At 44.1% G+C, this 24,153-nt stretch overlaps 1 protein-coding gene across 2 annotated transcripts in view; it reads right to left on the reverse strand.

The window, feature by feature from the left end:
* Positions 1 to 24,153, reverse strand: part of COL6A2 (collagen type VI alpha 2 chain) — a 59,749-nt gene that overhangs the window by 29,363 nt on the left and 6,233 nt on the right. For both annotated transcript variants that reach the window (XM_073646769.1, XM_073646771.1), the window contains exons 2-4: positions 17,265 to 17,359; positions 9,412 to 10,040; positions 132 to 152 (exon numbers count right to left, since the gene is read on the reverse strand). In XM_073646769.1, the coding sequence (XP_073502870.1) occupies positions 132 to 152; positions 9,412 to 10,040; positions 17,265 to 17,352 (738 nt within the window). In that variant the 5' untranslated portion in view covers positions 17,353 to 17,359. The remainder of the gene's footprint in view (positions 1 to 131; positions 153 to 9,411; positions 10,041 to 17,264; positions 17,360 to 24,153) is intronic.

Consider the following 24,153-nt stretch of genomic DNA (forward strand, 5'->3'; position numbering starts at 1 on the left):
CACCAAATAACATTTATATAAATTATGTATGAAAATGTTTTTTATGTGATTTGCATTGGGACCTATGTTTTGTTCAAATTAAAAACTGCTCGAAAGAAAGACAAGTTACATGAAAACAAGAGTTTACATACCTCTCCATAAGCCTCGTGTTTCTACAGAGATAAAAAAAAAAACATAAAAATATAGTTAGACTGGATAGTGATAACAAATTAACAAAAATATGATAGTAATGGTTAAATTTAATAGTTATAAGCAAATATAATGTATATGGAGGAACCAGTAACAAATAATGAAGTGTAAAAATCTGCATCACTATTTTTAGGTAAAGAATTATCCAGCTTTAGGATACAAGTCTGCAGTCACTCTGTGTGACTACAGACTTGTGAATCCTCACTGCGTGGACTGTGCACTGTGAGGATTCTCTGGTGTCGGCATCGAGAGCAGCGGTCGCGTGACTGCAAGTATGTGATTTGCATACATGCAGTCACATGCTAACTAGGTGGGTGAGGCCTCACTCAATGCAAGTGTATTGAGTGAGGCCGGACACTTCTAGTCGGAATGTGGCTGGGAGTATGCAAATAGCATACTTTTGGTCACATGACCACCAGCTTCAAGTGCCACTACCAGAGAACCCTCACAGTGCACACTATATGATGATTCACAAGTCTGCAGTCACATAGGGTACAAGTCTGCAGTCACTCTAAGGCCAGACAACCCTTTTAAGATAAAGCTCATCAAATGTATTATTCTACAGATTGCCTTTGCTGCAAAACAATAAATAGGGTCCTGACTCATGTGACTATACCCATCTCATATGAAAGCAGACGGAACTGACCCAAAATCTCCTATTGCTGCCTTCTTATACCTTCTGCCACCATGGATTAGTTTTAGTTTTCTGTGCTTTTATTTATTCATGTAACTCTCACTACTTTCGGTCACATGAAGCCGTGCATGCGCTGCCATTTCTCTGTTGCACTGGTGAGAGTCACAGTGGTCTCTCATTTGGATCTTTCCATAAGGCTGGGTCCAGACAGACTTATTTTTCTTTCCGTGTACGGACCGATATGCACGGACTGACTACTTTTTTGCTGACCTGAGCTTACCTTAACAAAGGCATATGTGATGCTGTAAGTTTGGGTCAGGAAACCTGTAGTCAGTATGGGCATTGTGGTTCATATAAGGACAGTGAAATATGATAGTCTGAACTTAGCCTATAGGCCTCCCACACATTTTAGAAAGCCGTGACGCCTGACTGTACCATACACAGAAACGCTTGCTCTGCCGAGCACTCCTATGTTCTCTATAGGAGGGCCGCTGTCAGACATCTCTGGCAGTGTCTTATCTCTACAAAAGGATTCGCAGTCTGAAGTTAACTTGCTGGATAATTAACGTCCTAGACATCAATGTTCAGGGGTCCTTAACACCTACTACTGTTAAGGGGACGGTTGCAAACAACTTTATTAAATAATGGAAAGCAACCGAACCCGGGGTCCGCGATGCAGTCTGGAGGACTGCGGCCGAACACCTTCCGGGTAAGAAGGTAAAACAACCAACAGAAATAACAATCCCCTCCATGTTACTGCCCACCGGAACGGGAATAGGGATTCGCACTATCTCCGTTAACCACACGAGAGACGTGCTACAAATAATGTATCCGTAGCCCTGTTTACTGCACAGGGACTACGCAGCAGGCGCTAGGATGCGTGTGTCATTCACACCGGCGTATACGTGCTCCCAGCCGGCGTGCTACCAGACTGAGGAATATCTCTCCATGTAGCTTACAGGCGGTGCCGGGAATAGGGCATCTGCAAACTGCTCGGGGTGTATGGCGACCCCTTTGTCGGAGCCAGACTGTCAGACGAAGCTACCTGTCTCCCTCCATCTAAGGCTGCCTATCTCCCGCTAAACCTGCCTGACAGAAGCTAAAGCACACGTGGAGCCCAAACGACCAAGCATCCACACAATTACACCATCATAGCTCAATGATCAGAGCAAGCCGCCATGTTTGTGGGCGTGCTATTTAAAGATTAAGCCCTGCCCACCGTCGCATTATTGGTGACGTCACCCGTGACCAATCAGGCGGTGCTAGGTCACCGGATCAGCTGACTCCCAAACCACGAATTACGGTCCGCCATGTCACGGGCATGCTCAGTGCAGTGAATCCTGGACTTAGGCTGTAGCAGCCCTGTTTCATTCCGCAACCTACGCTTCATGTTGCTTGGAACAAAGACCCAAAAGACAGCCTGTACATCTCGTGCACCAGCTAGGCATCAGGACCAATGATGATGCTGCACAGCATCAGCCCTGGCTAGACCAGAATGGGAGACCACAGAGTCCACTGATGGTTCTGAACCCATTTCAGATCCAGCAAACACCTAACATTATCCCCACTTCCAACATTCCCCTCCACTTGACACTCATATTCCTCAATGAGCAGGTGAGCATGAATGTGGTCCACCAGTTCCCAGGAACAATCCTCAGATCCATGGCCCCTCCAGTGTACTAGGCAACATTTTTTCCCACAAACCATCTTAGACCCCATAATAGCACCTTGAGATTATCACCCCTGGTATCTGTAGCAGGTTGGGGTTCAGCGAGTTTTGTCAGGTGAACAGGCTTAAGGAGCGACACATGAAAAGTGTCGTGACTCCTCAGGTGTCGTGGTAACTGTAAACGGTACATTACTGGGTTTACTTGGGCCAGAATCTTGAAAGGACCAATGAAGCGAGAGGCAAACTTAGCAGATTCCCCGCGTACTTTAATATTGCAAGCCATGAGCCACACTCTGTCGCCCGGATAGAATAAGGGAGCAGGACGACGAAGAGTGTCAGTCGACTCTCTCATTTGATTCTTGGAAGCCAATATAGCATCCGGGGTATGGTCCCAAATCTCCCGCGCCTCCAGAGCCAAATCTCTGACCCCAGGTTCCATAGAACTGGCAGAGGAACCAGATCGCACGGATGTTGGTCATTATTCAGAAGAAGCGGAGTCAGATCTGTGGAGTCCACCACGGGTAACGGGTGGAGAAGACCAGCCGGACTTTGACGGGATGATTTATCTCTCGCACAGGAGACACACGCAAGAACATATTCCTTAACGTCCTGGCGCCACCGGGGCCACCAATAGGACCGTTGAAGTAACTTTGTGGTACGTTTGACCCCAAAATGAGCTCCGATCTTAGGGGCATGTGCCCAGGAGAGCACCTAATTTTGTAGATTAGGGGGAACGAACGTCCTCCCTGAAGGAACCTGGTTTAAGGACACTGGAGCCACCCTCCGCATACTTCCCGAAGGAACGGTGAGCCTGGGCTCGTCATCGTCCTCAGCCGTATCCCTGGACCGGGACAAATGGTCTACCCGAGGGTTCTTCTTGATATAATCTGACAAGACCTGGGTCTCAGGGACAGACAGAGGATCTGTGCCAGGGGCCACATTGGTAGAAGGCTCAGAGACTACCCTCCGGGTGACTGTAACCATACACTGAGACACACAATTCTCACTCCAGGAAGAAATTCTCCCCGTATTCCAGTCAATGTGTGGAGTGTGACAACGTAACCATGGAAGACCTAATAGCACCTCATCTAATCCACCGGGAATAATAAGAAAGGAGATAACCTCCCAGTGACCCTGAGGAAATGACATGGTGAGGGGAATCGACTGGTGGGTGATTTGCGTGTCCAGCAGTGAACCGTTGACTACCCTAATGTTCATTGGTCTTGGAAGTAACTCCATAGGGATGGTGTGTCTCTGGGCAAACGTAGATGACAAAAAATTGCCATCTGCGCCAGAATCCACCCACGCCTTGGCAGTAACCGTGGTTGTTCCCAAGAACAATGTCACTTTATACAATAATTTGGAGGAAGAAGCCTCGGAATCTAACACACTTCCTCCAAAGGCGGTTAGACACACTCGTTTTCCAGACTGCTTGGAACCCTTATTAATGGGATACTCCAAGAGATGTGCAGGTCGGGAACGAGAGGGGCTAGACTCAGTCCGGGATATATCCATAGCCTCAGGCTCCGGGTCAGGAGTCGCGGGTATGGAAATGGGTCTAGAGAATGATGGTGCCAACCAACAATGAGGTCTGGGGACCTCCAGCTCTAACTTGTGTTCTGCATGACGCAAATCTATTCGGTTAGCGAGGGAGATTAACTCCTCCAGGGAGGTTGGAATCTCTCTGGTAGATAGAGCATTTTTAATATGCCCAGCCAGACCCTTCCAGAACACCGGGATTAAAGACCGCTCAGACCAATCCAATCCAATTCAGCCACTAAGGTTCTGAACTGGATGGCATAGTGGCTGGCGGTGACCGAACCCTGGACCAACGCAAGAAGCTTAAGAACCGTATCATGCGTGACCTGAGGACCTAGGAAGACATTTTTTACGGCTGTAAGAAAGAGACCCGCATTAGCCACTACCGGGTCACTCCGCTCCCACAGAGGTGTAGCCCACTCCAAGGCCCTGTGAGAAAGTAACGAGATGACAAAACCCACTTTGGCCCTTTCGGAGGGGAACCGTGCCTCCATCATCTCCAACTGAATGGAGCACAGATTAATAAAACCTCTGCAGGATCTTCTGGCGCCAGAAATTTTTTCCATGAGAGCAAACCAGGGTAATGGGGCGATTGCAGCTGCCGCAGCATTCACCGCAGCCGTGTTAACCAGATTGGCCACTTGAGAAGCTGCCTGGGTAGCTACTGCAGTGATATCAGCGACCGGGATAGCTTGTTACAGAGTCCTAAGTCTGGCCTAAAGTTGCTGTATATAGCGCTGCAGTTGCTGGTTGTCAGCCATGTTCGGCAACACCCTGGCGCTCTGATACTGTTAAGGGGACGATTGCAAACAACTTTATTAAATAATGGAAAGCAACCGAACCCGGGGTCCGTGATGCAGTCTGGAGGGCTGCGGCCGAACACCTTCCGGGTAAGAAGGTAAAACAACCAACAGAAATAACAATCCCCTCCGTGTTACTGCACACCGGAATGAGAATAGGGATTCGCACTATCTCCGTTAACCGCACGAGAGATGTGCTACAAATAATGTATCCGTAGCCCTGTTTACTGCACAGGGACTACACAGCAGGCGCTAGGATGCGTGTGTGATTCACACCGGCATATACGTGCTCCCAGCCGGCGTGCTACCGGACTGAGGAATATCTCTCCATGTGGCTTACAGGCGGTGCCGGGAATGTCTGCAGACTGTTCGGGGTGTATGGCGACCCCTTTATCAGAGCCAGACTGTCAGACGAAGCTACCTGCCTCCCTCTATCTAAGGCTGCCTATCCCCCGCTAAACCTGCCTGACAGAAGCTAAAGCACACGTGGAGCCCAAACGACCAAGCGTCCACACAATTACACTATCATAGCTCAATGATCAGAGCACGCCGCCATGTTTGTGGGCGGGCTATTTAAAGATTAAACCCTGCCCACCGTCGCATTATTGGTGACGTCACCCGTGACCAATCAGGCGGTGCCAGGTCACCGAATCAACTGACTCTCAAACCACGAATCACGGTCCGCCATGTCAAGGGCATGCTCAATGCAGTGAATCCTGGACTTAGGCTGTAGCAGCCCTGTTTCCCTCCGCAACCTATGCTTCATGTTGCTAGGAACAAAGAGCCAAGAGACAAACTGTACATCTTGTGCACCAGTTAGACGTTGGGACCGATGATGATTCTGAGCAGCATCAGCCACTGGCTAGACTGGAATGGGAGACCACAGAATCCACTGATGGTTCTGAACCCATTTCGGATCCAGCAAACGCCCGACGCCTAACAACTACTTCACTGTAGAAAGGCTACACAAGTAGCACCTTCTATAGTCAAGAAAATCATCCACTGATTATGTGATTTTTTTTTCCAATGTTTAATCTACATGTGTACCATAACCTTACTTTGCTTTGACTTCTTTTCTAAAACTTTCCAAGTATCGAATGCAGATGGGTGAGAAACTTGATTAAAAAAATACTACTGTTAAACAAAATCAAGTAAGAGAAAAGCTATCTCTCTATCCTTCTTGAAAAATTCTGTGTTCATTGTAATTTTATTCCATACATGTTAAAAAAACAACATAGGTCACCAAACATCTGGCGCATTTTGGAAGTAAACTTCCTTATTCATAGCTATGAAAAAAGCTACAATAAATGCGAAGTTTCTCAAGAAGGACGGAGTCCTAGCTTTTTCTTACTGGATTATATTGACAAGCTCTGCTCAAGCTGCCGAGTACCCTGGATGAACACATTACAGGTGTGGTGAGCTGTTGATTTTCTTATTTTGGACTGTTAAACTAAATTTCCAGGCCCTTGCAACAAATTTCCAAAATACCGGATTCCTGAAGAAATGTGAATGTGATCAATAGAGTTAAAGAGGTTGTCCACTACTTTTACATTGATGACCTAACCTTAGGATAGGTCATCAATGTCTGACTGGCTGAGGTCCGACAACGGGCACCCCCCGCTGATCAGCTGCTATCGGCGGCTGCTGGCTGGAAGTACTCACTTTCCGAACAGCTCCATCTTCTGGTAGCGGCCGAGGCATGGTACTGCATATCCGCCTCCTATTCAAATCAATAGGAGGCGGATGTGCAGTACCCAGCGGAGGCCACTATCAGAAGACGGCCAGTTCTGCAAGTGAGCACTTCCGGCGGCCACCGACACCGATAACAGCTGATCGGCGAGGGTGCCGGGTGTCGGACCCCAGCAGATCAGTCACTGATGACCTATCATAAGGATAGGTCATCAATGTCATCAATGTAAAAGTAGTGGACAACCTCTTTAACTGCAGTCATGGCTGGAATTTGAGGTTGAGGAATCGTAAAATCTTTAGGTTTTAATTATTTTGTCTTTATATTTGTTTACGTGAAACCCAACCTTTTTAACATGGCAGAAAGATTCCAACCTCAGCAGGAGATTGAAAGGTAATCTGTCAGGTCCGATAACGCTATTAAACTGCAGATATAGAGTTAATCTGCAGGTTAATAACATTAAGAAGTACTGAAAGTGTGCCACCCAGAAAAAAAATTAACTTTCTGGTTTCCAGGAGCCGCTGGCTTTCAGTCATAGAGGTCAGCTGGTGCAATTACAGTCACTTCTCACTATACTGTGAAAGGCAGCTGTAAGCCGCACAGCTCCTTGCTTAATCTTCTAGTCTGGTATTAATTCACATGCAGTCGGGCTTCTACATGTCCTGCCAGATCATCAATGCCTCTGATGCGGCTAGGCCTTACATCATCATCATAGCCGTAGCCTAGTGCACGTCAAGATGTTGGGCGTCCCAATCACTGTAGGCCTCTTGTGACATCATGATGTTCATTGGGCCGCGATGTGATGAAGTCACTAGGTCTAGTGGTCATCAGACAGGACCCATGGCATATAGAAGACAGATTGGAAGTGGATGAAAGCCACACTGAAACAACCAAACTGGGAGCTGTGCAGAAAAGGTGAGGGTCAGGGAGAGATGAATATTAATTTCTTACATTTTTTTAACTGCTTCCCTTCTTTTTTTAATAGAGTAATATTGCCGAGCTCCATTTTACTGCATTTGCGAGAATGAAATAGCAGAAAAAATATTGTGAAATTCAAGGCAGTTTGCTCATCTCTAAATTCTTAATTACAGTGTAAACTTAGACTAGACAGTCTTAAAGGGAATCTGTCAGCAAGTTTTTGCTACCTCATCTGAGAGCAGCATAATGTAGGCAAAGAGACCTTGAATCCAACGATGCATCACTTAGATTACTGGGTGAAGCTGTTCTGACACAATCAGAGCTTTTAGATTTAGAATGAAGCTGAGCTGAGAAAGCTAATCCCACCCACACCACAGCTAGAAACGCCCTCACCACAGCTAACCCTCCCACACCAGGCTCTCCTTGTACAAAGTCAATAGACAATGAGGTGCTTATCACAGGGGGAAGGAATGTAACTGGACTAGTGTATGTTAATCTGTTAGTGAAATCTTTCACAGTAAACAATAGCACACACTTTGACAAGTAACACATCCCTGAATTCTGTGTTTTAGCCTCTATCTCATGCTGTCTTCAGATTACATTGCAAAAACCTGCTGATAGATTCCCTTTAAAATGAGTCAATGGCTTATGCTAAATTTAGCATGTCTTTAGATGGTTTTGATTAACTTTATACCACTTCTTGGTTCACTTATTCTTTGCGCAGTCTGGTGCGTTGTCACATTTAAGCTACTGCCCATATTTGACTATGCCAGCCCTCGCCATGAAGACATATGTGGCACCCCAGGGGCCGGTTGCCACAGTGGCATTGCCTCCCTCACAGGGGATGATGCCATGCCTGGAAGCAAGGAGGGGTCCCCTAGTCAGGTTTACTAGCATGCAACACTTTCCTGGCTCCAGACCAAAAAGGGGAGCTCCTCCCCTTAGCAACGGGAATCTGGAGACGGGGTTAGGAAGAGTAGTGGAGAGGAGTTGAAGACAGGACAGCGACGAGGAAGGACCTGGGGAGTGGAGCTGCAAGTCAGCTCACCCCAGAGGGAAGCGCAGAAGAACCGGACACCGGAGTCCGAGGTTGTGGGGCACTGAAGGCCCAGCAGCAGAAACCGGAGGGCAGGAGACTGCAGGTCTCCTGGCCCCATCAGACGCCCGGAGGCTCAGCAGCACATAGGGCCCAGCACCGCCACGTGGGAGCAACACTCCAAGAAGGCCCGAGCTGCCTGCCATACGGGTCAGGAACAGACGTTTTACTCAGGGACGAGGGCCACAGCACAGCTATACGCAGCAGGGCCAAAGAGGTAGCACAAAGGGAAGGCCTATAACTTTACCTGGCGAGGAGGATTCCCAACTTGCTTCCAGGCCGCCAGGACCTCTACTACCAGCTAGTACCCGTGCCCCGGTCTGCTTCACGACCGCAAGTAAAGATAAGAGGAAACCGCCATTAAGTTGTGGACTGGTCATTATCTGCGCCATCATCTGCATTACCATCACACCACCCACATCTACCCTATAGTATCACTACATCCTGCCCTGGAGCCAAGCTCTGCCTGTGGAGAGCTGAACCAACTCTGGTCACCATCAGCTCCTGAGGATCTGCACCGCAGCAACGGCTCCATATAGCCGCATACCACAGGTGGCGTCACGGACATTATCTCTAAAAACTTCATTCCCCTTTCACTAATCCCCTTTTATTGACCACCCTGGGTCACGGACCGGGTCACTGCCACTGTGACATCTTCCAGCATCGACCGGCCCGGCTACCGAGTACCCCACGGCCCAGGTGGCGCATCACATACCTCATTTTCTTTTGAGGCACATTGTTTCAATGATATAAAAATAGTTTTAAACCTAGATGGAAAATTTACTCTAAATGTAACACAATTTGGCACAATCTCCATTAAGTCAAGGTTCACTAAAAATAGTAAATGTGACCCATTTTATTCCTTTTCTATCCACTTACCATAACTTGAATGATTTTATCAATCGTTTTCTGATCAATCTCGGTTTGGTCATTGGGGTTGGTCACTGAGTAAGAGTTCCTGAACAGCTCATGTGGCATGTTAGCAATTTCTCGTAGACCAGATTCATAAACATCACGACTTGCAGCTACCGAGAAAAGCCTAATACCAGCAAGCTGTGCTCTGTCTGCCTGTGTCTTCATTCCTCCACATGGATTACCAGTGACATGACCATCAGTGATCACCACAGCAAAATTCACAGGTTCACGTCCTCCTGGCGCTGGCGGCTGGGCCTGTATCTGTGCCTTTATCTGAGCTGTCATGTTAGAGATGGCACAATCTGTGAAGGTGCCTCGTCCAATATACTGGACTCCTCGCAGCTTGGAAATGTATTCATTCTTGTCAGTGGTGAGTTTGCTGAAGATCTGGACCTCATCTGAATAATGTAGACCTCCATATTGCCAGTTCAGATACACCTGGTCTAGGTATGCCTCATTTTCTAGTTTTGCCAGGAAGGCAGGTATAAATTTCTTCATGTGATCCAGTAAGCTCTGGATTGGAGCAGTCTGAAGAATTATGCTCTCAGATGTGTCAATGATGAAGTACACATTGATTGGACATTTGGCTTTGTCTACAAGAAAAAAAATTTCAATGTAGAGGCATGAGATGTAAAGAAGTCATTGTAAGGAATAAGAAAAGTCCCGAATGTGTTGTATCTTTTAATACCATACAAATCACATACTACCCAAAATAGATAGTTGTAGAAACACGAATTATTCTGCAAGTGAATGAAAAATTGCTGAAGAAAAATTTACAAAGATAAATCAACTGTTACATGCTACCACATAAGGATCAGGCATGATTGCCTTAAAGGGCACGACCAAAGTACATTTTAATTAATAAGTCTTGGAATAATAATAATAACTTCCACAATTGGATGTATTTAAATAAAATGTTCCTGTGCTGAGAGAATCTTATAAATGTGTCCCTGCTGTGTACTGTGTAATGGCTGTGTCTGACCGTACAGGGACATAGTCGGATCATACCACATCTCCTGAGCAGTGGGGAGGATGCAAAAGAGTACACAGACATTACAGCATGGGATCGAAAATTATTCTTTTTGTGAGGCAAAACATTTTACTACTTGTTTTTAAGCAATGCTTTACTCAAAGAAAGAATCTTAAAGCTGTGATCCAGTGCTGTAATGTCTGTATACTCTCCTGCCTAGGAGCTGTGGTATGATCAGACCATGTTCCTGCATGGTGAGACACAGCCATTACACAGTACACAGAAGGGGCACATTCATAAGATTATCTCAGCACAGGAACATTTTTTTTTAAACACATCCAATTGTGGAAGTTATTATTATTCCAAGATCTATTGATTAAAATGTTGATTGAAATTAACTTTGTTCGTGGGAAAACCTCTTTAACCCCTTAAGCCCCGAGAGTGGTTTGCACGTTAATGACCAGGCCAATTTTTACAATTCTGACCACTATCACTTTATGAGGTAATTACTCTGGAACGCTTCAACGGATCCCCCTGATTCTGAGAATGTTTTTTCGTGACATATTGTACTTCATGATAGTGGAAAAATTTCTTCGATATCACTTGCGTTTATTTGTGAAAAAAACGGAAATTTGGCGAAAATTTTGAAAATTTTGCAATTTTCAAAATTTGAATTTTTATGCCCTTAAATCAGAGAGATATGTCACACAAAAGAGTTAATAAATAACATTTCCCACATGTCTACTTTACGTCAGCACAATTTTGGAACCAAAATTTTTTTTTGTTAGGGAGCTATAAGGGTTAAAAGTTGACCAGCGATTTCTCATTTTTCCAACAAAATTTACAAAACCATTTTTTTTAGGGACCACATCACATTTGAAGTCACTTTGAGAGGTCTTTATGACAGAAAATACCCAAAAGTGACACCATTCTAAAAACTGCACCCCTCAAGGTGCTCAAAACCACATTCAAGAACTTTATTAACCCTTCAGGTGCTTCACAGGAATTTTTGGAATGTGGAAGAAAAAAATGAACATTTAACTTTTTTCACAAAAATGTTACTTTAGACCCAATTTTTTTTATTTTCACAGGGGTAACAAGAAAAAATGGACCCCAAAATTTGTTGTGCAATTTCCCCTGTGCACGCAGATACCCAATATGTGGGGAAAAAACACTATTTGGGTGCACGGCAGGGCTCGGAAGGGAAGGAGCGCCATTTGACTTTTTGATTGTAAAATTTGCTTGAATAATTAGAGGACGCCATGTTGCGTTTGGAGAGCAAGTGCTCACTATGCATCTAGATAGGTGCCTTGGGGGGTCTAGTTTTCAAAATGGGGTTACTTGTGGGGGAGCTCCAATTTTTGGGCACACAGGTGCTCTCCAAACGCAACATGGTGTCCGCTAACAATTTGAGCCGACAATTTGTTAGCGGATACCATGTTGCATTTGGAGAGTCCCTGTGTGCCCAAACATTGGAGCTCCCCCACAAGTGACCCCATTTTGGAAACTAGACCCCCCAAGGCACCTATCTAGATGCATAGTGAGCACTTGGAACCCCCAGGTGCTTCACAAATTGATTCATAAAAATGAAAAAGTGTTTTTTTTTTCACTTTTTCATTTTTACGAATCAATTTGTGAAGCACCTGGGGGTTCCAAGTGCTCACTATGCATCTAGATAGGTGCCTTGGGGGGTCTAGTTTCCAAAATGGGGTCACTTGTGGGGGAGCTCCAATGTTTGGGCACACAGGGACTCTCCAAATGCAACATGGTATCCGCTAACAAATTGAATGGAAAATCGGCTCAAATTGTTAGCGGACACCATGTTGCGTTTGGAGAGACCTTGTGTGCCCAAACATTGGAGCTCCCCCACAAGTGTTCCCATTTTGGAAACTAGACCCCCCAAGGCACCTATCTAGATGCATAGTGAGCACTTGGAACCCCCAGGTGCTTCACAAATTGATTCGTAAAAATGAAAAAAAAACACTTTTTATGAATCAATTTGTGAAGCACCTGGGGGTTCCAAGTGCTCACTATGCATCTAGATAGGTGCCTTGGGGGGTCTAGTTTCCAAAATAGGGTCACTTGTGGGGGAGCTCCAATGTTTGGGCACACAGGGACTTTCCAAATGCAACATGGTATCCGCTAACAAATTGTCGGCTCAAATTGTTATTTGACACCATGTTGCGTTTGGAGAGCCCCTGTGTGCCCAAAAATTGGAGCTCCCCCACAAGTGACCCCATTTTGGAAACTAGACCCCCCCAAGTCACCTATCTAGATGCATAGTGAGCACTTGGAACTCCTAGGTGCTTCACAAATTGATTTGTAAAAATGAAAAAGTGTTTTTTTTGTCATTTTTTCATTTTTACGAATCAATTTGTGAAGCACCTAGGGGTTCCAAGTGCTCACTATGCATTTAGATAGGTGCCTTGGGGGGTCTAGTTTCCAAAATGGGGTCACTTGTGGGGGAGCTCCAATGTTTGGGCACACAGGGACTCTCCAAATGCAACATGGTATCCACTAACAAATTGTCGGCTCAAATTGTTAGCGGACACCATGTCTCAAATACCCACGATACTCAATGCATACCAGAGCACCCGATGCAAACTCAAGTAGCGAGCACTTGCGCTCAACACTGGTCGCTATATCGTCATCTTTTTTTCTTACTTTTGAAAAAAATCCCAACCCCATCACAACCCTAACCCCAAACCCAGCCCTAACCCTAGCCCAACCCTAACCCGAAAGTTTATTTTTGACGCCGTTCCTCGTGCGGTATAAGTGATTAGATGACTTTATTCTTCGGGTCGGTGTGATTACAGCAATACCAGAATCATATGGGGTTTTTATGATTGACAGCTGTCACACACTAAAAGACGCATTTTTTGTAAAATCTAGTTTTTGCATCGCCATATTTTGAGAGCTATAATTTTTCCAGATTTTGGCAGACAGTCATGTGACGGCTTGTTTTTTTGCGGGATGAGTTGACGTTGTTATTGATGCCATTTTCAGGCACGTGACATTTTTTGATCGCTTTCTATTCCGATTTTTGGGAGGCAGAATAAACAAAAACCAACAATTCAGGAATTGTTTTTTTTGTTTTTTTTTAATTCTGTTCCGCGAGTGGTAAAATTGATAAGGCAGCTTTATTCTTCGGGTCAGTACGTTTACAGCGGTACCACATTTATATCGTTTTTCTATGTTTTGCACTTTTACATAATAAAAGCAATTTTATAGAAAAAATTATTTTTAGCATAGCTTTATTCTGAGAGCTATAACTTTTTTATTTTTTGGCTGATGGAGCTGTATGTCGGCTTGTTTTTTGCGGGACGAGATGACGTTTTCAGCGGTACCATTTTTATTTATATTTGTCTTTTTGATCGCGTGTTATTCCATTTTTTGTTTGGCGGTATGGTGATAAAGCATTGTTTTTTGCTTCGTTTTTTTTTTTTTTTTTTTTTACTGTGTTCACTGAAGGGGTTAACTAGTGGGACAATTTTATAGGTCAGGTTGTTCCGGACGCGGCGATACCAAATATGTGTACTTTTATTGTTTAGTTTTTTTTATAATAATATTTATTGATGGGTACATTATATTTTTATTTTTGGTGGATTATTATTATTATTATTTTTTTATATTTTTGCAATTTTTTTTCATTTTTTTTTTTCACTTTCTGAAAGTTTATATGCTTTATTACTTTGTCCCACTATGGGACTTTCACTTTTTTTTCTCTGATCGCCTGCATGGCACAGGAATGCAGCACCATCCCTGTGCCATGCAGGCTATCAGCGCTGGACAGGGAGAAGATTGTTTGGAGATGCACTGCGCATGTCCAAACAATCTTCCTGCTTGTCTGGTGACCCGGATGTTGTCATGACGACATCGGGTCGTCATGGCAACACCCGGGAAGCCGCGTGAGACAGCGCTGGAAGCCGGAAGAGGAGATGAGTATCTGCGATCACCTCCCCTTACCACCGCAATGCTGCGATCGACTTCGATCGCAGCATCGCGGGGGTTAATGTACTGAGAGCGGTGCAGGACCGCTCCCTGCACATAGTATCGAGTGTCAGCTGTGATAATCAGCTGACACCCGGCGGCGATCGCGCCCGCACAGCCTGTGTGCGCGCGCGATCACCATGACGTACTAATACGGGTCTGGCTCTTAAGTCCCAGGGCACAGACGCGTATTAGTACGTCAGATGTTGTTAAGGGGTTAAGTCAACACTGTGTGCACAATTATTAGGCAAGTATTTGACCATATTATCATTTTTATGCAGATTTTCCAACTCTGTGTTATATAAACCTGAATGCTAATTGGATTAAGCAGATCAGGTGATGTGTGCAGAATTATTTGGCAGCCTGTTTTTCTCAGCCAAAATAGGCCAAAAAAGAGATTTAATTCAGTCTGAAAAAATCAAACATTATTAAAAGTCTTACAGAGGGATGCAGCACTCTTGAGATTGCTAAGATATTGGGGTGTGATTATCTTATTTATCCTTTACTGGGGCCATTATCCTCCAGTGCTGTCATATTCCAGAACTGCAACCTCCCCAGAGGCCCGGAAGTACAAGGTGTTCAGTGCTCAGGGACATGGGCGAGGTAAGGAGGTTGAAACCCGACCACCACTGAACAAGGCACAGAAGTGTTAACCTCAAGACTGGACCAAGAAATATCTGAAGACAGATTTTTCAAAGTTTTTTTGGAATGATTAGATTAGAGTGACTCTTGTCGGATCAAATAGATAGGTCTGTGACAAAACCTCACTTTTACTTTCTTAAATATTCAGGTGTCAGGTTTATTAATCTTTTGGATTGACCGACAGCAATGTAAATGTTCAATAATAAAATTAATCATCAAAAATATAAATTGCCTAATAATTGTGCACTCAGTGTTTATACTAAGAGTCAAAAAGAGCGGTATATTTTTAAGACAGGACAGAGGTAGGATATATTTGGACTTTTTTTACCTTCACTTTTACCTTGTCTATCCTCGTATTTGTGGATTGTTCTCCGTATTTGTCTGTTGCTCTGTAATTTGACTTAATGGGCATAATGTTCTTGACAAAGATGGCGTCCAATAAATTGGGGTTGAGTAAATGGTGTGTCGCTATATCCATCAAGGACCACATGCTTGGCTATTCATCAGAGCAATAGCTGTTCCAAATTTTACTCTCATCAACTACCTATCACTAGGCACTATTGTCTAATATAATCTACGATCATAAAATCATAGAATGTTTGAGTTGGAGGGGACCTCCAGGGTCATCGTGTTCAATGCAGGATTCACTAAACCATCTCAGACAGATGTCAGTCCAGCCTCTGTTTGAAGACTTCCATAGAATCATAGAAAACATGAAAACCCCTCCAACTCCATACCCCCTGACAAATCTATGGTGCGAAACGTACATTGCGGGTCTGGTGCTCCCAGATATCTCATTTCTACATCTGGTCAGTATTTCTGATGTCCTCACTTTTATGATATAACATTTATTATTTTATTTACTAGCATGAATCAATATATCATGTTACTTTTAATACCTAGATATGTAACTTTCATTAAATCATGTTTCAATATTAAAAAACCATTCAGTTAATGTAAATAGCAATGGGATACATAGCACCACCTAGTGGCCATCTCATGTACTGCATACTATAACCTTATTACAATACACTGTATGCTGTATAAGTTCCAGACTTACTGCTCTGTTTATTCCTTTTATATCATAGTACAGTAGGTTATTTTGTATAATGATTAACAAAATTGAGTATTTTGCTCATTTTCTGTGACAGTATGTATTTAGTTCAGTAAGGGCGTGTTTGTAGGATATTTACATGTGGAGGAACCCTTACTCTTTTTCGATATGTAGATGCTAATGTATTTTGGTCTTTGACTAGATATCGTGACAAAGTACATATTACGTATTTCTAATGGAATATTGTATGGAAGGTTTACTGTACATAGAAAAAACAACTACTGTATAATTTTTGGTGTATAAGGGCAGGTGCACACCTCCCTATTTTCTGTACGAGTGCGAGCCAACAAAACATCAGATCGCGCTTGGCCCAATGGGGCGAAGCACATGTGCGAGCAGGTCCGAGGAAAAAATCACAGCATGTCCGAGTTTAATCCTATATTCAGATGGCACTCGGCCATACAAGTCAATGAGTGCGTGAAAATCATTGGTCTGCACTCGGATGACATCTGAGTATAGTCTGATTTCTGTGCATTAAAAGACTGAAGAAGATGGAGACATTTTTTTCTCCATCTTCTCCTCATCCAAGAGAATCAGATCACACTATGCTGACACTAGGGTTTGATTAGAGTGTCATTTGCATAATTGGCCAGATTTTCCCAGATGTGTGCACCTGCCTTAATAAAAATATTTGACTTTGTCATGAGTTAAACCAGAAAATTCTAAAAGTCCGGCAAGAAACAAAAATGCAACAATGGTATTTTACAAGAGCAGTAAATTAATCAGAGTTTGCTGTTTTGGAGACTCCCGGTTGAAAAAGTTGTCCCATAAGAAAAATTCTTGTTCATATACCCCGATAGAGCTACTGGAGGCCATCAAGAAGGTTCCCCGCTTGTCATCACCTGCCATGAGCCGGAAGGCAGTGCAGAAAACAAGCAGCAGTTTCCATGTATGGCCACAGATCTGAACAGCTACCATTCTCTGTTTAACCAGCAGAGATGCAATGTAGCCAATTTATATGGTATATTTACATACAAAAATTCATGGTATAAGCCAAGGAATTATTATTATTTTTACATCCATAACCTCTCAATGTCTGTTTCTATGTGAAGCCTATCTCTGACAAGAAGCTGGATAACATTATTTATATTAGCAAGTTACCTTCACACGTCTTAGCCTCATCATTCTGCGCTGATATAGAGCCAAACGCAAAGTAAAGCAGCAAACACAGCACTGGTAGCCGAGCCATGACCACTCTGAAGAGAAATACAGACAGAGAAGATTCAATGCAACATGTAAACCTGATTTCTTTATACGTTTATGAAAAAACTTACATAGTTACATAGATTGAAAAAAGACCTAGGTCCATCAAGTTCAACCTTTCTCCACCAATTGTACATTTTGTCACTAAATTATCGATAACCCACAATGTTATGTGCACTGGGGAAATCATCCAGCCCTTATATAAAAGTTGTTATAGTGTCGGCCATCACTATCTCTTGTGGTCGGCATTCCACAGTCTGACTGCTCTGACTGTAAAGAACCCTTTTCTGTTTAGCTGCCGGAATCGCCTTTCGTCCACCCGTAATGAGTGTCCCCTCGACCTTAGTGTGGTCTTTGGAAGGAATAAATCACGTGCCGTCCTTTGTACTGACCACACATATATTTATACTATAAATGAAATCTCCTCTGAGACATCTTTTTTCTAAGCTGAACCTGGCCAGCTTTTCCAACCTCTCATCATACGAGAGGCCTCCATCTCTTGTAATAATCGAGTTGCCCGCCTCTGAACTGACTCTAACTTCTGAATATCCTTTTTAAAATTCAAAAAGGGTGTATGTACACCATTTAGGAATTATATGGTTTTACCTATCAGGACATAATAACAAAAACATCTGATCCTTAGAAGGTCTTAAAATTAGGTAAATAGAACCTCAGATGAACAAAACACATGAGAAATTAGATTGTGTCACTAAAACTAGGCCAAAATTCAGAAACAGAGTAAGAAAAATTAAGTACACCCCATGAATTTGATACCCTGTAGAACCACCTTTAGCAGCCATACCTTGACGTAATCATTTTCTGCGTGACTTTATCAACCTCTCACAACGCTGTGGAGGAATTTTGGATCACTCTTCAAAACAACGTTGCTTAAATTCATGAAGGTTTTGTGGACATTTGTTTATGAACAGTGATCTTATGGTCCCACCATGTTATTTCTATTGGTTTGAAGTCAGGACTTTGACTCGGCCATTGCAACACCTGATTCTTATCTTTTTTCAATCATTTTGAGGAAGATTTGTGGTTGCAGTTGCCCACTGTTGGCCAAGGTTTAGCTATTGGATAGCTAGGCTGACATTTGACTCTAAAATACTTTGGTATACAGGGGAGTTCATGGATGAATCAATAACTGCTAGATGTCCAGGTCATGTGGCTGCAAAGAAATCCCAAATTATCTCCCCTCCACCAATGGGCTTGACAGTTGGTCTGAGGTGTTTGTGCTGATATGCTGTGCTTGGTTTTCATCTAAAGTGGCCCAGGGTATTATGGTCAAACATCTCCACTTTGGTCTTATCTGTCCAAAGGACATTGTTCCCACATTCTTGTGGTTTGCTCAGATACAACTTTTCAAACTTTAGCTGCCATGTCCATTTTAGAAAGATGAGGCTTTCTCCTAGCAGCACTGCCAAACAATCCATACAAGATGACTGAGGCCTTTTATAGTCTGAGCTGTGGTTCTTGGGTTTTTTTTTTTTTTTTTGCAATTTCTCTGAGCATTGAACTATCTGACCTTGGGATGAAGTTGATGGGAAGTCCACACCTGAAAACATTGTCAACTTTCTTAATGTTTTCAATTTGTGAATAATCTTTTTCACTGTAGAATGATGGACTCCAAATTGTTTGTAGAAGGCCTTATAACCCTTCCCAAAAGTCTTTCCTCCTTCACATTGTGTTAACACAAGCCTGAATGCTTCAAGATGTTCAATAATTCAAGGGCATTAGATTAGTAGCACCTGGCTACTACTTACCTTCTTAGTTCCTATAAAATCAGCAAGGGTGTACTTAATTTTTCAAAAAACTGCTTCTGCATTTTTGCTAAATATATAATGGCACAGTATAATTTGTCATGTGTTGTTGTCAATCTGAAGTTGTATTCACCTAATTTTAAGACCTTTCAAGGATGAGATGTATTTTTTTATTATGTTCTGACTGCGCAGGGAACAAAATAACCTAATTTACATGAATGGAGATTAGCACATTAATGCTGCAGCCAATAACTAAGTTGAGCAGCTTGTACTGTTAACATTGGCAGAACTGCTGAGCTCAGTGATTGGCTGCAGTGGTGATGTGAGCTGTAGTCGTGACATCACTCCGGCAGTGGAGAGGCAGCGCTGCAATGGGGGATGCAGAGATTATTATTTTAAACAAGCACTGGCTGATGGGGTAAAAAAACATGATTTATGGGAAAACCTCTTACAAAGCAAAATGATACAAAACTTATGAGGGATTTTCTAGGTTTAATCCAGGATCACCCTTATTAAGGTGCTGTTGTTATAGGTGCTTGGACACAGAATTTTCTTCAGGGTGCAATAAGGACAATGGATATATTTCCTGACCTTGTGACACTACCAGGGTGGGCCTTTAATACCTCTGCTGCTTCCATTTCAGCACTAGAGATCTAGTAAAACTGGTCATAACTACTGTGACGAAACAGCTTCTTATTTTAATCAGCCAGACGTCTAGATTTGTTAAACCAAGAGAAATACACTATTGAGTTTGTGTTGACTTTTGAATGTGTGTATTTCTTTGGTGGAACAAGAAGGTCAGACCAGTATTTGTATAACCCTGAATATTGACTTCTATTGATCTGTGAACAATGAATGTTTGCTAAATTGGTTGATTAACCATTGTGTGGACCCTGTGTCTTGTTAACTCACAAAACAGGAGGACAAACTACGCATATTCATTAAATGCTCAAACAAGACCTGCACGCTGCACCTTGCACCTTTCCCTCCATCCTGTGACTGATGACTTTAGCCACATATGTAAATATAAAAAGGGTTTTTCTATCCTGCTGAAAACATAATCAAAGCGCAGACAGACTCTTCAGAACATCAACTTGGTAGTATGGCTTTATCCAAAGAGACACAGGTTTGGATTCTACATGATTCTGGCCTAAGGGTACACAGCCCTGACTGGAAGGATATGGATCTGTTCCATTGACCATCAGAGAACTCATGGATACATTTGGGGAACAAGGCTGGGACAATGAGGTCACCGGGTCCCATTAATATGTTTTTTTGGGGTTGGCAGGTGGGACCCTCCGGTCAACAAAACCGAAAATTTAGATAGAGGTCAGAGCCCCAATTAAACATATATACCGAAAGGTATAACGAGATAAGGAAAGGAGGTAGCGACAAGCTTAGGAAGCTGACAGTCCATCAAGGTACAAGACCAGGAGACCTGAGGGTCCCACACTGGCCTCTCCAGAGTTTCCATAGGGCCAGATGACCAGTTGGTCCCAATCTGGCTTCTCTGAATGTCTCCATGGGTTCCAGGTGACTAGAGGGTCCCTAAAGATATAAAGAGACCCCTAAAATGTAACTTTTAATGTATAAAGTTAAAAACTCTCACCACACTTATAAAAAATATACATTAAGGGGTGTATCTAGTACATAGGGCATCAAACAGACACAAAATACTTATTTGCACAAATACAGATAGTGATAAGAAAAAAGTGCTCACTAGCACGACCATACAGTGGCCCTAATGGTTGCCCTGCCTGACAGCGGAGGTTGGCACCCTACTTCAGTGGCGTACTGCCAATGGCGGCAGACCACGCCACTGCTATGGGGCCCGTGGCCGGAGGGGGCCCGTGAGGGCCCCAAGCAGCGTTGGAACGAGGAGGATAGGTGAGTAGGAGGTTGCGGCGGCAGAGTAGCGGGTTGCGGCAGTGGAGGAGCGGAGCACACACAGTAGAAGCTATCACGTGTGCCCGCTGCTAAAGAGACATGAATATTCCCTCTTCTCCACTCCCATGGGCGTGGAGAAGACGGAATATTCATTCTCTTTAGTAGCAGGCACGGAGGAGCGCTGAGCCCCGGCTCCTGCTGTCAGTGGCCGCCGCTAAAGAGAAAGCATATTCACGCTTCTCCACGCCCATAGTCCCGGCATGGAGAGGAGTGAATGTGTCGGCAGCAGCTCACCTCGGCTTCTGAGAGTGCGCGCAGCTCAGATGCCGACATGAGCTGCTGCAGACAGGACTCAGCGCTGGAGCAGAGGTGAGGAAGGAATGTGAGTATAAGTGTTTATTGTTTTATGTGTGCAGTGATTGGGGGGATAAGGAGGCCACACATACCAGGAATGGGGGATTGAGGAGGCCACACACACCAGGAATGGGGGATTGAGGAGGCCACACATACCAGGAATGGGGGATCGAGGAGGCCACACATACCAGGATTGGAGGATTGAGGAGGCCACACATACCAGGAATGGGGGATTGAGGAGGCCACACATACCAGGATTTGGGGATTGAGGAGGCCACACATACCAGGATTTGGGGATTGAGGAGGCCACACATACCAGGATTGAGGGGTTGAGGAGGCCACACATACCAGGATTGGGGGTTTGAGGAGACGACACATACCAGGATTGAGGAGGCCACACATACCAGGATTGGGGGATTGAGGAGGCCACACATACCAGAATTGGGGGTTTGAGGAGGCCACACATACCAGTATTTTGGGATTGAGGAGGCCACACTTACCAGGATTGGGGGATTGAAGAGGCCACACATACCAAGATTGGGGGATTGAGGAGGCCACACATACCAGGGATTGTGGGATTTAGGGGGCCACACATACCAGGGATTGTGGGATTTAGGGGGCCACATATACCAGGGATTGGGGGATTGAGGAGGCTACACATACCAGGGATTGTGGGGGCCACACATACCAGGGATTGTGGGATTGAGGGGGCCACACATACAAGGATGGGGAAATTTACCAGTAGCTGCTGCATTTCCCACCCTAGGCTTATACTCAAGTCAATAGGTTTTCCCATTTTTATGTGGTAAAATTAGGGGCCTCGGCTTATATTCGGGTCGGCTTATTTAAAATATACGGTATTTTAAAATCAGTGAGTACGTGGTGCCCATAATACTGCAGGACTGTGGCGTGCATTATGCTATATGGGGGCTGCATTTTACCCTATGGGGTGTGTAATATACTGTATGGAGGACTATGGGGAGTGCATTATATTCTATGGAGGACCATGGGAAGTTCATTATACTATATGGAGGATTATGGGGGGCACATTATACTATATGGAGGTTTATGGGGGGGGCATTATACTATATGGAGGATTATGGGGGCGCATTATACTATATGGAAGATTATTTGTGGTGCATTATACTATATGGAAGGCTATGTGAGGCCATTATAATATTTTGAGGGCTATGTAGGGGGCCATTATACTGTAGGAAAGCAATTATACAGTGTGAAGGTTTGTGTGGGGGCCATTATACTGTTTGGAGGGCTGTGTGGGGGCCATGAGAGTGTGTGGAGGGCTCTGTGGGGTTCACAGTTGGGGGATTATACTGTGTTAAGGTCACCATACTTTGCCATGGGAGTTGAAGTGGGGTACAACAGGGTCATTATACTGTGCATGTGGAGGCTAATGTGGAGGAATGCACCATAGGGGTATCATACTGTTTGGGGGGCACTTTTGTTGGCATCATACTTTATGGGGGCAATGAAGGAGGAATCTACGACTTCAGAAGGAGGTAAATTACTATGTAAAGGCTGGAAAGTTATGAGATCTGCTCTTCTGTGACACAGACAAATATTTATTTTTTGTAGGGGGGGCCCAATTAGAGCTTCTGCTATGGGGCCCCATGACTTCTATGTACGCCCCTGCCCTACTTTGATATGGTATGGCACCCCCGCTCAACGGTGGCTGTCCCTCAGGTACCTAATACACCCCTAATATATAGTGCACAGATACAGTGGGGGAAAACAGTATTTAGTCAGCCACCAATTGTGCAAGTTCTCCCACTTAAAAAGATGAGAGAGGCCTGTAATTGACATCATAGGTAGACCTCAACTATGAGAGACAAAATGAGAAAAGAAATCCTGAAAATCACATTGTCTGATTTGGAAAGAATTTTTTTTTACATTTTGGTGGAAAATAAGTATTTGGTCAATTACAAACAAGCAAGATTTCTGGCTTTCACAGACCTGTAACTTCTTCTTTAAGAGGCTCCTCTGTCCTCCACTCATTACCTGTAGTACTGGCACCTGTTTGAACTTGTTATCAGTATAAAATACACCTGTCCGCAACCTCAAACAGTCACACTCCAAACTCCACTATGGTGAAGACCAAAGAGCTGTCGAAGGACACCAGAAACAAAATTGTAGCCCTGCACAAGGCTGGGAAGACTGAATCTGCAATAGGCAAGCAGCTTGGTGTGAAGAAATCAACTGTGGGAACAATAATTAGAAAATGGAAGATATACAAGACCACTGATAATCTCCCTCAATCTGGGGCTCCACACAAGAGCTGGGACCAATGTTACACAAGCTACCATCAGTAACACATTATGCCGCCAGGGACTCAGATCCTGCAGTGCCAGACGTGTACCCCTGCTTAAGCCATTACATGCCCGGGCCCATCTGAAGTTTGCTAGAAAGCATTTGGATGATCCAGAAGAGTATTAGGAGAATGTCATATGGTCAGATGAAACCAAAGTAGAACTGTTTGGTAGAAACTCAACTCATCGTGTTTGGAGGAGAAAGAATGGTGAGTTGCATCCAAAGAACACCATACCTACTGTGAAGCATGGGGGTGGCAACATCATGCTTTGGGTTTGTTTCTTTGCCAAGGGACCAGGACGACTGATCTGTGTACATGAAAGAATGAATGGGGCCATGTATCGTGAGATTTTGAGTGCAAACCTCCTTCCAACAGCAAGGGCATTGAAAATGAAACGTGGCTGGGTCTTTCAGCATGACTATGATCCCAAGCACACCGAAAGGGCAACGAAGGAGTG

This window comes from Phyllobates terribilis, unplaced genomic scaffold, assembly GCF_046119375.1.
Source record: "Phyllobates terribilis strain yellow unplaced genomic scaffold, ASM4611937v1 Scaffold_9__5_contigs__length_417890890, whole genome shotgun sequence".
NCBI classification, from domain to species: Eukaryota; Metazoa; Chordata; class Amphibia; order Anura; family Dendrobatidae; genus Phyllobates; species Phyllobates terribilis.